At 42.1% G+C, this 14,947-nt stretch overlaps 1 protein-coding gene across 1 annotated transcript in view; it reads right to left on the bottom strand.

Annotated features, from left to right (window-relative positions):
- The window catches only part of LOC311044362 (rho guanine nucleotide exchange factor 28-like), a 64,762-nt gene that overhangs the window by 6,335 nt on the left and 43,480 nt on the right, over nucleotides 1–14,947 (bottom strand). Inside the window, exons 21-36 of the mRNA XM_084055865.1 lie at nucleotides 14,345–14,402; nucleotides 13,288–13,426; nucleotides 12,163–12,293; nucleotides 11,605–11,745; nucleotides 8,182–8,432; nucleotides 7,434–7,559; nucleotides 6,700–6,817; nucleotides 5,687–5,941; nucleotides 5,334–5,410; nucleotides 4,973–5,151; nucleotides 3,888–3,976; nucleotides 2,805–2,999; nucleotides 2,480–2,608; nucleotides 1,507–1,640; nucleotides 1,375–1,422; nucleotides 360–464 (exon numbers count right to left, since the gene is read on the bottom strand). Coding sequence (XP_083911991.1) covers nucleotides 360–464; nucleotides 1,375–1,422; nucleotides 1,507–1,640; nucleotides 2,480–2,608; nucleotides 2,805–2,999; nucleotides 3,888–3,976; nucleotides 4,973–5,151; nucleotides 5,334–5,410; nucleotides 5,687–5,941; nucleotides 6,700–6,817; nucleotides 7,434–7,559; nucleotides 8,182–8,432; nucleotides 11,605–11,745; nucleotides 12,163–12,293; nucleotides 13,288–13,426; nucleotides 14,345–14,402 — 2,175 coding nt within the window. The remainder of the gene's footprint in view (nucleotides 1–359; nucleotides 465–1,374; nucleotides 1,423–1,506; nucleotides 1,641–2,479; nucleotides 2,609–2,804; nucleotides 3,000–3,887; nucleotides 3,977–4,972; nucleotides 5,152–5,333; nucleotides 5,411–5,686; nucleotides 5,942–6,699; nucleotides 6,818–7,433; nucleotides 7,560–8,181; nucleotides 8,433–11,604; nucleotides 11,746–12,162; nucleotides 12,294–13,287; nucleotides 13,427–14,344; nucleotides 14,403–14,947) is intronic.

Raw genomic sequence — 14,947 nt, forward strand, 5'->3', positions numbered from 1 at the left:
TCTCTGTAATTAAAATCAGCTGTGTTTGAAGAACGTGCAGCTATGGGAATCAAACAGGTGCATGTAATCAAGATTCATTTATAGTAATGAAGGCTGCGTTATGTCATCACGCAGCACGTTTTCGTTTACAGGAAGTAATTAAGATTGGCTTTTTAGGGACTTTAGATGTAAAAATACACAAAAATGTTTTTTTTTTCATTTTTTTTGGCATCTATTGTTAGGTATGCCCATATGATGACCACGGATATGCTCTAAAAGTGTGAAAATCACTACACCTTTAAATCAGGCAAATAAAGGCTGTGTGTGTGATTATCCTATGAATAGCATCTAAACAATGATGTATCAGTCAGTGGACGTACTGGGTTGTTTTGGAGCGATACAGATGTGCGGAGCTGTGGTCGGTCTCCCTCCTGAAGCAGCAACTTGTGGATCTCATAAGAGCTGTCCTGCAGGGTGACAGCAGCCTGCATACAGCCAGAGGGACACAGATGACAACACCACACCTACTAAAGCACTGTTTCCCAAAAGACACATTTGGTGTCGGGACCCAAACTTAAACAAAAAATATATTATGAATTACCACTTAAGCCATTAAGACCTGAGGTTGATTCTACAAATGCCTTCTAAATCAGTAGTTAACTTTCAAGATTTTTCAAAAATGCAAAAAAAATAGCAGATGTACAAGCTCACAGCGCGGCATGAAGTGACACACTGTGAGTGTAATAATGACCGATGAGCTCTATTACACACCGTTGTCTAATCAAATACTCAGAGCACCTGCTGCACTACTAGAATGTTATGCTGTATCCAACATGACAGCCATGTAAACAAACACACGATATCATTTACAACTAAACGTTGCTCTCAAGAATGTTTTTGAAAACATTTGAAGCAAGAAATAGACGATGCAGAAACCGAAAATATATTCTATTTGATCAACACCTTGTTTTCCGAGGCGATCGTGTTGCGCTGGGTGGACGGCCATTTATGGAATACTTTCATTACCTTAAGCAAGGAAATACTTTGTTTTGTTGTTACTTTTGGGTCAATTTATTCATGTATTTATTAAGTAGCCGTGTAATAAGCGGGATAATTGTCAGCGCACTAGTCGTTGTTTGAAAAGAACCCCCTTCAGGATGATTAAACACCTCGGCTCCGCCTCTGTGTTTAATCATCCTGTCGGGGGTTATTTTTCAACAACGACCAGCGCTCTGACAATTATCCCATGCTTATTTGTCAAGCTCAACCTCAAAAGGACTTATCAGCTATCACTTCCTATTCATCGGACAATCAACCTTTCCCGTCTCCAATTATCAGGGTCAAAGCAAACACTGATGTGCTCCTACAGTCATTTCCTGGCATTAATATTCTTACCTGCATACTGTAGAGGAGCTGAGTCAGACTCTGGACGCTCTCTGCCACCTATGGGAGACTGTGTTATTGCAAACGTATAAGCAGCAACACATAAGAACCGTATATTTCGGAAGTAAATTACAATAGGTGAACCTTCAAGTGTGTTCCGGTTGAGTCGCCTCTTCCCAGGTCAGTTGAAGAGGTCCACAGCAGGCTATCCGGTCCTGTCCATTCACTGTCTGACACCAGAGAGGTGGAACTCACACTCAACGTGCTCAGGTAGTCTGCTGTAGGTACGGCGAGAAAAACCAAGAGAGAAACTAAATATTTCTGGTACCCTGTGAAGAAGTTTAATCAGTTCAAACAAAGAGTCCAGTGGAGCATGGTCAAGAATGGACCCGTAACCACTTAAACCCCTGTAGTCTTAGAGAACTGGACTTAAGTTACAACTGTACTTTGACCACTTTTTCCATCTACACCAAATCTCTTCGCCAATAGTGGCAGATCTACAAGCTCACAATGTGTCGTCTTGCGACACATTGTGCTTGTAGATCGGCCATTTTTGGCTAATGTTCCCGCCAGAATATGGATGCCGGGTTCAAGTAGTTAAAGGACCACTTCACCCTTTTCTTGCACTGTTGTCACTGGCAGCCCGGTTTCTGAACTATCCGCAGCCAACCTCTGAGACACAGAGTGAGTCGACAGAAAATGGTGCCATGTGTTGTAATGAGCATTAGTGAGGACCAATTATATGAAAGATAGGTTGAAAATGGGTGAAGTGGTCCTTTAAGGTCTGTAACTCAGGGAGTGTCCAAATGGAACCAAAGGAACCCGGTTCCATTTGTCTGGCTCTGAGTGCCAGAGACAAAATTCATTGTAAAAAAAAAAGTGCTTAGGAGCCGAGATACTGTCTTTTTCAGTAAGAAGTTAAACAAGAAGTGAATGGAGCAGAACATTTTCAAATCATGATATCTTGGATATCTTTTTTTTGGACGTCCAGTGGCACAGGGCTTATGATACAACGGACGTCTTAGACGTCGAGTGGCACTAAATGAGTTAATGGCTCGAAACATATCAGAATTGTGGTGAAAATGTAATAGTAGAACGTAGTAGAATCATGTCTGACGTTCAGATGGAGACTCGTGGATGCTGCCGTGGCTGTTGTAGCTGCAGATCTCTGGTCTTCGGACAGGAGAGCTCTGGCTCTGTACAGACCGGTCCTCCCATGCCTGCAGAATGGAAATCAGCTTCTCCACTGCAGGAAGAGCAAGCATCTGTTAGGCTGTTACCACAAAAGCCTTTTGACACACACTACAGTATATCTGTTAAGTATTATTACTTCTTTACTCTTTTTTTTCTTAGACCGTGGTATGTATTTACGTACGCTTGTCTGTTATGTGCATTTTACAACTCAACAAAAACCCGCAGAGCATAATCAGCCTCTTCCTCACCCTCTCTCAGAGCAGCGGTCAGGAGAGTTGCTGCCTGTCTCGGTGCCTCAGTGTCACTGTCAGGTGTCACCAGGAGTTGGCGCTGCTGCGTCACAGAGTCTGGTGAGCGGAGGCTCAACTGGGTGAGCTCAGCATACAGCTGCAGCTTCTCCTCCAGGCTGCTGCAGATACGCTGGTCCTGACCCAGAAGACACTCTGCACAAACACATCCAACAAAGAAAAACAGTGTTCATTTCGTCGACTAAAACTATGACGAAAAAGTTTCCTCGACTACCTTTTGAAAACTAAACAAAAACTAAATAAACTAAGCTACGATGATCATTTTATGCTTGGTTGTGCACGTCGCACGTGTCTCGCTCCGAAAATAGCTGCGACACGTTGTGAGCTTGTAGATCTGCTATTTTCGGCACAAGGCCAAGTATAAATCAGACATAACGACACCATCAAGGACTGCCAAAAAATATATATAGTTGACTAAACCAACTGTAGATTTAGTCGACTAAAATCTTATGATATTTAGTCAACTAAAACTAGACAAAAACTAAAACATTTCAGATGACTGAAATATGACATTCCATGTTTTTTATCGGGGGGAAATAAATACAATTTTACAATCTGCTGCATTTCACTATTACATAAACTCACAAAGAACTATGTTGAGAAAAAACACAGAGGCCAACCGGGTGCTCACAGGAGATAAAATGTCTCAAAACTGTATTTTAGGCGCTTCTAGGATCAGCGGGAATGTAGACTTAAAAAGGGGAGATCCGAGCACTCAAAAAATGTGGAGGAGAGGAAGTAAAGTTAAAACATATTTTATTAATATATAAAAATATAAAAATTGCCAACATGTTTCAACCAGTTAAAGGGATAGTTCACCCCCAAAATGACTTTTTTCAAGTCTCCATGGGGTGACTAATCCATAGAAAAAATGTCATTTTGGGGGTGAACTATCATTTAAGGTGTTCATCAGGGCGAGAACTGAATGATTTGTTGTTTTATTTTCAGAAATTGGAATTTTGTAAAAGCCAAATGGAAGCATAACACATCATTTTAGAAAATAGGGTTTAAGCGGTTAATGACCTTGGAACTTGTGTATCTTCTGGACTTTGAGCTCTGCTACCCGTCTGGCTTCTTCTGTCTCTGCAATCCTCTCCTCCTCCTCAGGACAACTGTCACACACACACACACACACACACACACACACACACACACACACACACACACACAAGACATTACACAGGGTCACATATAGACTAACACATACGTACAGTACATGCACTTCATATGCTGGTGTCACACACACACACACACGCACGCACACACACACGTATGCGCACGCACACACACACATTTGTAGTACTATACTTCTCAGGACATCAACATTTGAAGGAATTTTATGAATGCTTTTTTGACAATTTCTTGCCATTTAAAGTCGAAAACAGCAGATCTACAATCTCACAATGTAGATCTGTGCCGTTTCAACCGTTTCTGTTGTGAGGACCAGGAAAGAGAGACGGCAATTCTATTGCTCAGATTCTGCTATTTGGCCTTCACAAGTACAGTAATAATACACACACACCCACCCACCAGTGTGTTTCGTCGACTATATGACTACCTTTTTTCACAGACAAACAAAATAAAAACTAAGCTACGATGACTAAAACTACCACTAAATATACTGACAATTTCATCAACAAATAAAAACTAGACTTAAATGTTAGGGAGGGACTAGTGGAGAAGAGATCCAGTAAAACTAAAAGACAAGTCATTTTATGTTTGGTTCCGCTCTGAAAATAACAGATCTACAAGCTCACAGTCACAACGCGTTGCAGCGTGACGCGTTGTGAGCTTGTAGATCGGCTATTTTCACCATGCAACCAAGTGTAAAATCAGCCATTCTGACGCCATCAAGGCGACTGTAGATTTAGTTTATAATCTTAGGATATTTAGTCGACTAAAACTAGACAAAAACTAAAATATTTCATATGACTAAAACATGACTATTCGAAAGACTAAGATTAAAACTAAATCAAAATTTGCTGTCAAAATCAAAACACACACACACACACACACACACACACACACACACACACACACACACACACACACACACACACACACACACACACACACACACACACACACACACACACACACACACACACCTCTCTACAGCTTGTCGTATGTGTCTCATCCATGCGTTCCTCTCCTCCCTGGTGGACGTGTGCACTTCGTACATCTCTGGTCCCACAGCGGAGGCTGAGATGAGGAACATCCCTCTCTCCTCATTGGCTACCTCTCTAACGATCAGTTTCTGCAGTGGGATGACGGGAGGCTTCTGGTCCTGAAAGAGTTGGATGATAAAACCTCAAGTAAGTAAATTAAACCAAAAGAAAAAATACTTGCACACACGCTGGAAAGACTGAATGATAAACCCCAGAACACTTCCTTCCGCAGAGGGACATTGTGAAAGGGAATCGATTGTGATCGTAAGACAGCCCGTTTTTTCTCCGGCCTAAGACATACCACAGCAGCAAATACGAAGCGCTGGTCTTTCTCTTGCAGGAAAACCAAGACATCAGTGAGCAGCAGAGCCAAGGTGTCTGAAAGAAGAGTGAGGGCAGAAATGCAGAAAGGTTTCTATTAGACATACTGCGTCTTCTAAATGTCTTTGAATTCCCTTACAAAAGCTACAAAACATTTGTTCCCGTACTGGCCTAGTACAGACCTTTTCAAGACTTTCACCCACATTTCCATACTTTTCCAGGACTAGAAAAACAGTAATTCATAATTATATACGTTTCTACAACTGGTTTAGAATGAATTTGTAGAATCGGCCCCAGGTCTTAATGGGTTTTAAAAGCAATACACACACACACCTTTCAGTCTGCCTGTGGCCGTCTTCCAGTAGACCAGGCCCTTGTGCTGCAGGACCCTGTGAGGGCTCCGCAGGTCCTGCTTGCGGAACACCTTGCCGTTCTTCAGCTTGGCCAGGCTCTTGTTCTCCAGCCGCGCCAGCACCTCCTGCAGCTCCTGTCCCCTCTCGTACTCGCTGACACTCAGGTCCACCGCCGCGATGACGTCACGGATCTGTGCCAGGGCCTGTGACAAGTCACAGTGCTCCTGGCTGCCCTCTGCAATGTTACAATTATCATTATAATCACAATTTGCAATTTAGGCATTTTAGCAGACGATCCTATCCAGGGCCACTTACGAGTGCGAGATCGAAGTAAGCATGAACTTTAGTTGGTTCGCAAACCTTTAGAGTTCAAGGTCTCCCCGGCCTTAACTCTGACAGTTACATACTTGTAAGGGTCAATTTAGAACCCCCTAAATGAACACAGAGAGTCCTTAGAATCCACTTTGAGAACCACTGCTCTAGTCCATAAACAAGGTAAAAAAGCACATAGAGGGGCGTCCGCTGGCCTAGCGGTCCAGGCGCATACCATATATGCTGGTAATCCAGCTTGACAGCGTGTCGCGGGTTTGACTCCCGATCCCGGCGACCTTTGCTGTATGTCATCCCCCCCATCTCTCTCCCCATTTCCTGTCAGCCTACTATCCTATCAATAAAGGCAGAAAAAGCCCCAAAACAATATCTTAAAAAAAAAAAAAAAGCACATAGAGTGCAGAAAAGAAATTAGTATACTATCAGTGAACCTAGCATCTCTCACAAAAAAAGCAAGCTATCTATATAATATAACTGTACATTTGAAACTGTAGGATACCGGATAAACAATGAAACTAGCATCTGACTAAATAACATGTTATATAAATCACATTCTTAACGAGAGCACAAGTTATTGTATTTCCACCAGTGGAAGGATAATAGAAATGTTATAGTGCCCACACACTTCACATTTATACTGTAAGTTAGTACAGTGACACCTACTGGGAGTATACTGTAATATCCTCTCAAGCAGTACTGGGTATTTGGTGATGCGCTGAGTGACTAGCAGGATAAACTCTGGCACCTCCCTCCGTCTGACCAGAGAGTTGTTGCTCTGTTGCTGTGACAAACAATGGAGAGAGGGAGAAAAGCGTTATTTACATTTCGCTGAGCGCAGGTATCGTGTGCAGAAAATAGCCATTGTACAAGCTCACAACGCAGTAGCAGCGTGACACGTTGTGAGCTTAGGCCGGCTAATTTCTGCACACGACACCACTTGCAAAAGAAAAGGTATACATACATCAAGCCAAAATGTCACACAACTACCAGCACATGAACACTAGTCTCCAGACAATAAACATTTGATGTCTTCACAACAGTGATTAACATGGCACAGCATGGCACGAAATGCTGTCTGCTGAGAGGGAAGAAAAGGGCAACAACTTAACAAGAGAGGAAGCTTACTTTTAGGGGTGCAACAGTTAATCAAACTAATCTATTTAATTGATTATAAAAAAAAACATTGATCATTTAATAATATAATGGTATGTCATTATACGCAAAAAGTAAACAATAGTGAAAATAGACAATCTACAAGCTCTTAACGCTTGCAATGAACTATTAGTTAATTGATTTGGTGATATACACAAACTGTAAAAAGCACTTCTCTATCATTCAAAAAAGTAATGGATACAACAATCGCTAGGAGAATAATGTATGGTTGAAGCCCTACTTACTTTGACAAACACCTGGAGCTTCTTGTTCTGTTGCTGCAGCTCCTTGAAGACGTTGACCGCCTCAGTGTGGTGGCTGCAGAACTCTCCATACACCTGCTTCATCTTCTCAGCGCTTTCATCTGAGAACTGAGGCAGACAGTGAGTGAGTGAGTGAGTGAGTGTGTGTGTGTGTGCATCTGTGTGTGTGTGTGTGTGTGTGTGTGTGTGTGTGTGTGTGTGTGTGTGTGTGTGTGTGTGTGTGTGTGTGTGTGTGTGTGTGTGTGTGTGTGTGTGTGTGTGTGTGTGGGTGGGTGGGTGGGTGGGTGTGTGTGTGTGCGTGCATCTGTGTCTTGGTGTGTATAGGCCCATGGCTCGACAATGTGACCATTTCACTCACATTTGCGACTAAAAATAAATGAAATTAAAATAAATAGTATTTAGGAGCACAAGGGCGAATCAATATAACCGTTTTTAATATCAAGTACCACCAGTTTGATGAGCATTAGGTCACACAGTCCCATTTTGATACAATTTGTATCTCTGTGACTCCACTCTACACTTGGGAGCCTTTGGGAGGGCCACATTATCAAATTAAATGAATAGCATTTCCATGAGGCAGGTCGTCACGGACCCCCAGCGAATGGGGGGTCCACTGACCCCAGGTAGGGGGCCCCCCTGGTATAGGGCATACAAAGTCTTTGTGTGTGCAATACGTATGTTTATGCACGCAATCGATGCCGCGTGTGCACCACCACCACGCCCCGCCCACCTGCTGCAACAGGATGTCTCCGATGCGCTGGGCGATGTAATTGCGCGGGTTCTCTGGCTGCGCCGCGGCCTGCCGGCGGTCCTGCAGCGCCGCGAAGAGGTTCCTGTGGAAGAGCAGCAGGGGGTCCAGGCAGGGGAAGATCCTGGCCACGCAGTCCCAGTCCAGCTGCACCTCCTCCAGCATGCCTCTCCTGAACACCTCGGACATGACGCTCAGCGTCTGGATGTGGTGGAGCTCCGTCTGCATCAGCTCTGCACACACACATGCAGGGGTGTCATGTGATGGTTCCAGTGGTGTAAAGTAACCAAGTACATTTACTCAAGTACTGTACTTTTTATATATTATTTGAAACCCTGTGAAATGGGACATGCTGCATAATAAGTACTTTCTACTTTTACATTTTGATAGCAATACTTTTGTACTTTTACTCAAATACATTTTGAATTCCGGACTTTTACTTGTAACAGAGTATTTCTACATTGCAGTATTGATACTTTTACTTAAAGGCATTGTAGGGAACATTAAGCCTAAAATTAAAAAATATTTATATATATATTTTTTGCATTTTTTCCCCTCTATCAGCCACTATATAATGATGCTGGGGTGTTTTCCTTCATTGAAACACAGTCCTCTGTCTGAAATCCGTATTTTCCCTTCTGTTTATGTTCATGTTGTTTATGTCCGGGTCGTAAATTAACGCACGCATGTGCGTGTCCGTGCGCGTCCGTGCCCGTATCAACTTTTTACTTTCGGTTTTAAAACGCTCTCAAACTTCTTTTTTGAGGCACATAATTTACTTTTAAAAAATCGTTTGGATAGAATTTAGTTGTTTAGCTTCATATATGTGGTCAATTTATCATGAAAGAGCCTATTTAAAAATATAAATTCAGAGAACCGTAGGGTCGGGCATTTCCGCGAATTGTATCCGCATAAGGCAACCTATTTTGGGCATGACTCATTTAAAACCCCCCCCCCCTGCGTCACCCCCTGGTGGTCGGGGAAAAGAACTGCTGAAGGGGCGGTGTTTGACAACAGTTTTTTTCTTTGATTACAGTATGTCTGAACTCCCTACAATGCCTTTAAGTAAAACATTTGAGATCGTCTTTCACCACTGACTGTAGGTTCCCTTTTCCAGAAGGTGGCATAAACAATGTCCTGTTCTGGGTCAGTTTCTCATAGCTTCATTTATTTGGCTCAGCAGCAGATTTGAACTGGTGTTGTGTGTTTCCTGTTCAAATATGGAACCGGAACTGGAAATGTTTATATGCCACCTTCTGGAGAGGGGGAACTACAGTTATGCACATGGCCCATTGTCAACCTTTAGCTTTGCATTTAAACTCAAAATTCTGGTCTTTTAGGTCATATTTCCTCCACCTCTGAATGCAACCATACATTCAGTATTAAAATCGGCCTCCCTATTCTGAGCATGTGATTACAGGTCAAATTATATATTTTTAATGTTTTCTTTTTTTTCAAAAATAGCAGAGCTCACAACTTGCCAGCTTGTAGAATGGCTATTTTTGAAATCGGGCACTTTCTTTGCCACCCTCTAGTTATTTCAATTATTACAAAAGTGTTGCTTTATTTATATAACTATCAGTCATTTCGCTGGGGAACCTCTGGAACCCCCTCAAGTACAACTGAGGGTCCCCGGACCCCACATGAGAACCAGTGCAGTATGGGAGGGTGGCTCCCTAGCACCAACAATCATACCATATTCAAAGTCACTTAGATCACGTCGCCTGCTCATTCTGATGTTGGTGGAAATGTAAGTGAGGAACCTTTGGTCCTTTCTGCAGACATCACTTTATCTGAGTTGCAGCCACATCACTCTCTGTGGAGTTGAGGTTGTTTGCGTTAATGAACTGGGTGTACCTTATTGTTATTATTAAAGTGGCCACTGAGTGCACATAGGAATAAAGAAGCAGTTATTGTTTATAGAGCGACATAGAGATTAAATGATGAGAGTTCTTCTATAAATATATGACAGCAGTGTTTCCAAATCCACTCCCCACAGTACCACCAGCTCTGCCACCAGTGGTGGAAAGGAACTAAGTACATTTACCTAATTGTACTTAACCACTTAAACCCCATATGGTTGACCGGAGTCCCTCAGGGCTCTATACTGGTGTATTTTCTGTTATTGTGGGGATAAGGATTCTGGGGTTTAAGGTTAAAGGAATAGTTCACCCAAATAATTACTTATTTTCTATCAATTACTCACCCCATGAAGCCTTGAATTCATGGGGATCTTTTTTGTTTTTGTCGCATTCCTAAGCCAATAATTTGATGAACGGTGGAGTCTCCGGTAGGGGACTCAAATGCAGGTCATTTGTGTCTCCTACTGCCTCTCTGATGACCGGTTCCGTCGGTCATTAAATTATTGGCCTAGGAAGCGACAAAAACAAAGAAATCTCCATGAATTCAAGGCTTCATGGGGTGAGTAATTGATAGAAAATAAGTAATAAGCAGGATGACTGACGGGTCACCAGTCATTATTGAGAAATAATTCACGACAGGGTGATTTGGCATTACTATTTAAAAAGAAAATAGCAGATCTACAAGCTAACAACGCATCACATTGCTATTTTCTCTACTTTTGTGCAACACTTGTATGATAAAGTAGGGCATTCATTTACGAAAATATACAAAAAGTTGAAATATGGAGATATGAGGTTTCTTCCCGACAGCAACGGTATACTGTATAGGGGCAACAGAAATTGATCATGGCAGTGGTTCTATATACATGGGGACGTATAAAATAAATGAAAGCAGAATGTGTTTATACTGGGACATAGTGATTCAATTATGGGAGTTCTTCTATAAATAGATGACAGCACTGTTTCCAAATCCCATCCACAGTGCCACTGGATTATAACAAACGTTGATGCAGTGGCACAAATGTACGCGTCTACAACGACACACACAACGTCGCCTGCTCAAAAGATCCTGATCAATATCTTAGAATGGAAGGAATAGAGCAGCGGTTCCCAAGCCGGTGGGCCGTGAGGGTATTGCCTTAACCCTAAGACTTTAATGATTATATAAAATCCTACTATAAATTTAAGAAACCTCTGTCTGTCATTCTGTCTGTCTGATCGGCATTTTTCTCCTCAGTGGGTTGACCAATTGATCTGTTTGCACATGGGCATTGACCACCATTGGCATATATTGGCCAATTCTTCACTTTTCCCAAATTGAAGCTGTTTATTTGTTTTTGTGAAGAGTCCTCACAGGCCATGGGATCCGTAGTCGTGGTTGCAGTCCCATAGCCCGGATGGACGGTGGGTGGAAATGGCGGGTATGGACTAGTTAATATAAAAATAAAAAGTTTTAAAAAGAATGTCATGGTATTTGTTCTTTAAAACTAGTTTTCATTGGGGAACCCACAAATAACGTATCCTACATAGCGTGGTCTCTCACCATAAATGACATCTTGTCGTTTGACGGTGTGTTTGTCGTGTTGCCTACAGAACTCTGGGCTGACGGCCAGACTCCAGGACTCCGCCTCCAGTCCCAGCGGGACGGCCGACAGTTCGCACAGCAGGGGGACGTCGACCGCTTCTGCCGTGTTTAAAGAGTCACAATTAATGAATAGAAATACTGATGGCATCGCTAAGAACACAAACTCATTATGCAGTTACTGTCCGGTGATTATCAAGACAGTGGTTCTCAAAGTAGGCTGTCTGGGGACCCCCAGGGGTCCTTGAGGGGGTTCCCGGGGATCCCCGGCAAAATGTGTTAATATAGCATCAAAATGTAACCACTTTAAACCTATATACACCGGCCATTATCAAAATATCTTGGAAAATAATTTATATTTGTGAATATTTTTCAACAACAGAAATCTTGTATGGGGGTCCCTGGCACAAAACATGTTCTGATAGGGGTCCGCGGCCAAATGCATATTCATTTGGGGGTCCTTGAGAGTAAAATAGTTTGAGAATCCCTGTAATTAAAATATGATTGCAAAATGGTCACCCTCTGGAGTGTTGGGAGGGTCGACAGAAGGGGGCGTAGCTGTGATCTGTGTTCCGTCTTCAGTCAAAGAGCTGCTGCCCCAGGCGTTCACGCCACTCTCACCGTCCACCCCCGCCACATCGCTCATTCGTCTGCAGAGAGTGACAAAAGCTATTAGAATGGATCTGAACCAGGCAGCAAAGGATGAAGCCAATAAGGAAGTGCTTTTCAGCACTGCAGTTCTTATTAATGACCTAGAACTTCTAGAAGGTGCAACTATTTCCCCCCTGATGTCTGCAGAAGAATGACCACACCATTGATTACAATGGGAATTTGACCGGACTTTACACTTGATTTTATTACCTTATCATTGTCATTAAATACTTTATGCTTTTAGTCGCTAGTTTAAAGTTTTCTTTCAATTACTATTAGGGGTGTGCCGATACACTAATTTCACCAAACGATACAATACGATATTTGGCTCACAACTTCGATACGATTTCGATACGATACGCACTTTTTTTATTATGAAAATATATGGGGGAGAAAAAAAGCAAATGCAAACAAATAATTCTGTTTTTGCATTATTGCAAAGACATGCAAACTTGTAGCTTTTCAGCTACAATAGCCGTTTTGAATCCAAATAGGGCAATAGTGTGACACCTGACCCGAAAAAAAAACAACATGTTGTCACCCTTTTTTTTCCAAAACGATATTTTTTTCCCCCAAAACGATACATATCGTCACGAAAACGTATCGCGATATATCGCGGTACGATATATCGGCACACCCCTAATTACTATGATATGCGTTTTTTGTAAATTATGGTCCCATTAATTTTAAAATGGATGATAAAGTAGTAGGGTATGCTTCTAGGGCTTATACAGCATTCGTTTCCGGTTGCTTTTCGACAAAAAAAAGTTAACAAACTGATTAACCACTTAAGTGCAATGTCATACTTCGCCGCAAAGCGGTTTCGGGCAAAAATTGTGACTAAAAGCTCAGCTTTTTTTGGGTGACATTTTTGTTTAAATGTCGCCTATAATAACATACCCAAAAGAAGGATAGATTATGAATAGATTGTTTTATTGCCTTGGTGTATGTGTGTGGGTGAGTGTATTTGTCAACGATTTATTGTCAACCTACCTGCCATCTATGGAAATGGAGGGGCTCTTGGTGAGGGAGGCTATGGCGTCTCTCTTCTCTCTAGAGGTCATCACGGGGAAAGAGGAAGAGGAGGATGGTGAAGAGGAGACAGGGGATGGACCGCTGTCTTTCATGGAGCCTGGAGGGAAGAAGAGGAAGGAGTCAGCAGTGGTGGAAAAAGCACTCACATTTTTTACTTGAGTAATAGTATCAATACTGCAATGTAGAAATAATATATCTATAAGCTCACAATGTGGCGTGATGCGACGCATTGTGAGCTTGTAGATCTGCTATTTTCAAATGGCTGTATATAGGGCTGAAGTGGTTAATGTATGTTTTGTAATAATAATCAAACTCTACTAACTAACTAGTTGCAGATTGTACTTGATAGTAGTACATCAAGTGTAGTACTTGAGTAAATGTACTTAGTTACTTTACACCACTGGGAGTCAGTCTGTGTTGACGTTCCCATTCTAGTAAAAAATAAATAAATAAAAACACTCCTGTCTTTTTAATGTTGAAGTACTATGTTTATGCTACTGTGGCATTGCTACTGTTACTATTGTGAGGCTGTTGGGATGTCTGTGTTTGTTTCATTATTTCATAACGACTTGTGGAAACATTGTGCGGGAAGCCAGGTCACACAAGCCAGGAAACCAGATGACCTCCTGTGACCATGACACGCGTGTCAGAAATCTAAACACTCAGAAGACTGGAACACTCACATTATGAAATGAAAATGACACACAATTGCTTATTCGGTTAAACTGCCCAACCTCTGCGCTGCTGCACACAAAGCAAAAAAACAGTAGGTGCGTGTATGTGCACAGTCCCGGACCTCCCACTGAGCAGGTTTAAAAAGTAACATTTTAACAGCGAGACAGAGGGTACGGACAGATGGGGGAGGAGAGGAGCAATGTCTAACTCGCTCTACAGGAGAGGAGACGAGAGAGGAGAGGAGAGACAGAGAGAGAGAGAGAGAGAGAGAGAGAGAGAGAGAGAGAGAGAGAGAGAGAGAGAGAGAGAGAGAGAGAGAGAGCAGTAATGTGTAACTCACCCTGTGGGAGAGTTGAGGCCTTGCTTTTTGTCATCAACACATTCTTCTCCGGAGGCTTCTGAGGGCACACATAATCACATTATCAACTCCAACAGATGCGATTTATGACTCTGTTTGGTCTTTTGAAAGTGACACACATCCAAGTTGTGTTTTCATATAATTGCTCGGATTCGACCAACAGGAGATTTGTCTCATGGATAGACCGCAGGCCAAATTTCTTTGCGGTTGCTGGAGGTGAAAGGAGATGTTTCTGAGACTAATGGGGTATGGCTGGGAAGTTACACCAGTCCAAAATATATCAAAACCCAGTTTAGAATCAATAATTGATGTAGTCCTGCTCATGTAGGTTAATACAATAGATTTTGTATAATCGACTAACTCTATTAGTCAATTAGTTAGCCACTTCACCCTGTATTATACTTCGTTGTACAATGGTGCCATACAAATATAGCCGATCAATAAGTTCACAACATGTTGCAATGTGACGCGTTGTGAGCTTGTAGATATGCTATTATCTGTTTTTAAATAATGCTTAATTACTAATAATCGAAGCAAAAGTTTACTGATTTGAAGTCAAATCAATAACCCATCCCTGATGGGTTA

The sequence above is a fragment of the Gymnoscopelus microlampas genome (assembly GCF_963454915.1).
Source record: "Gymnoscopelus microlampas genome assembly, chromosome: 4".
NCBI lineage: Eukaryota > Metazoa > Chordata > Actinopteri > Myctophiformes > Myctophidae > Gymnoscopelus > Gymnoscopelus microlampas.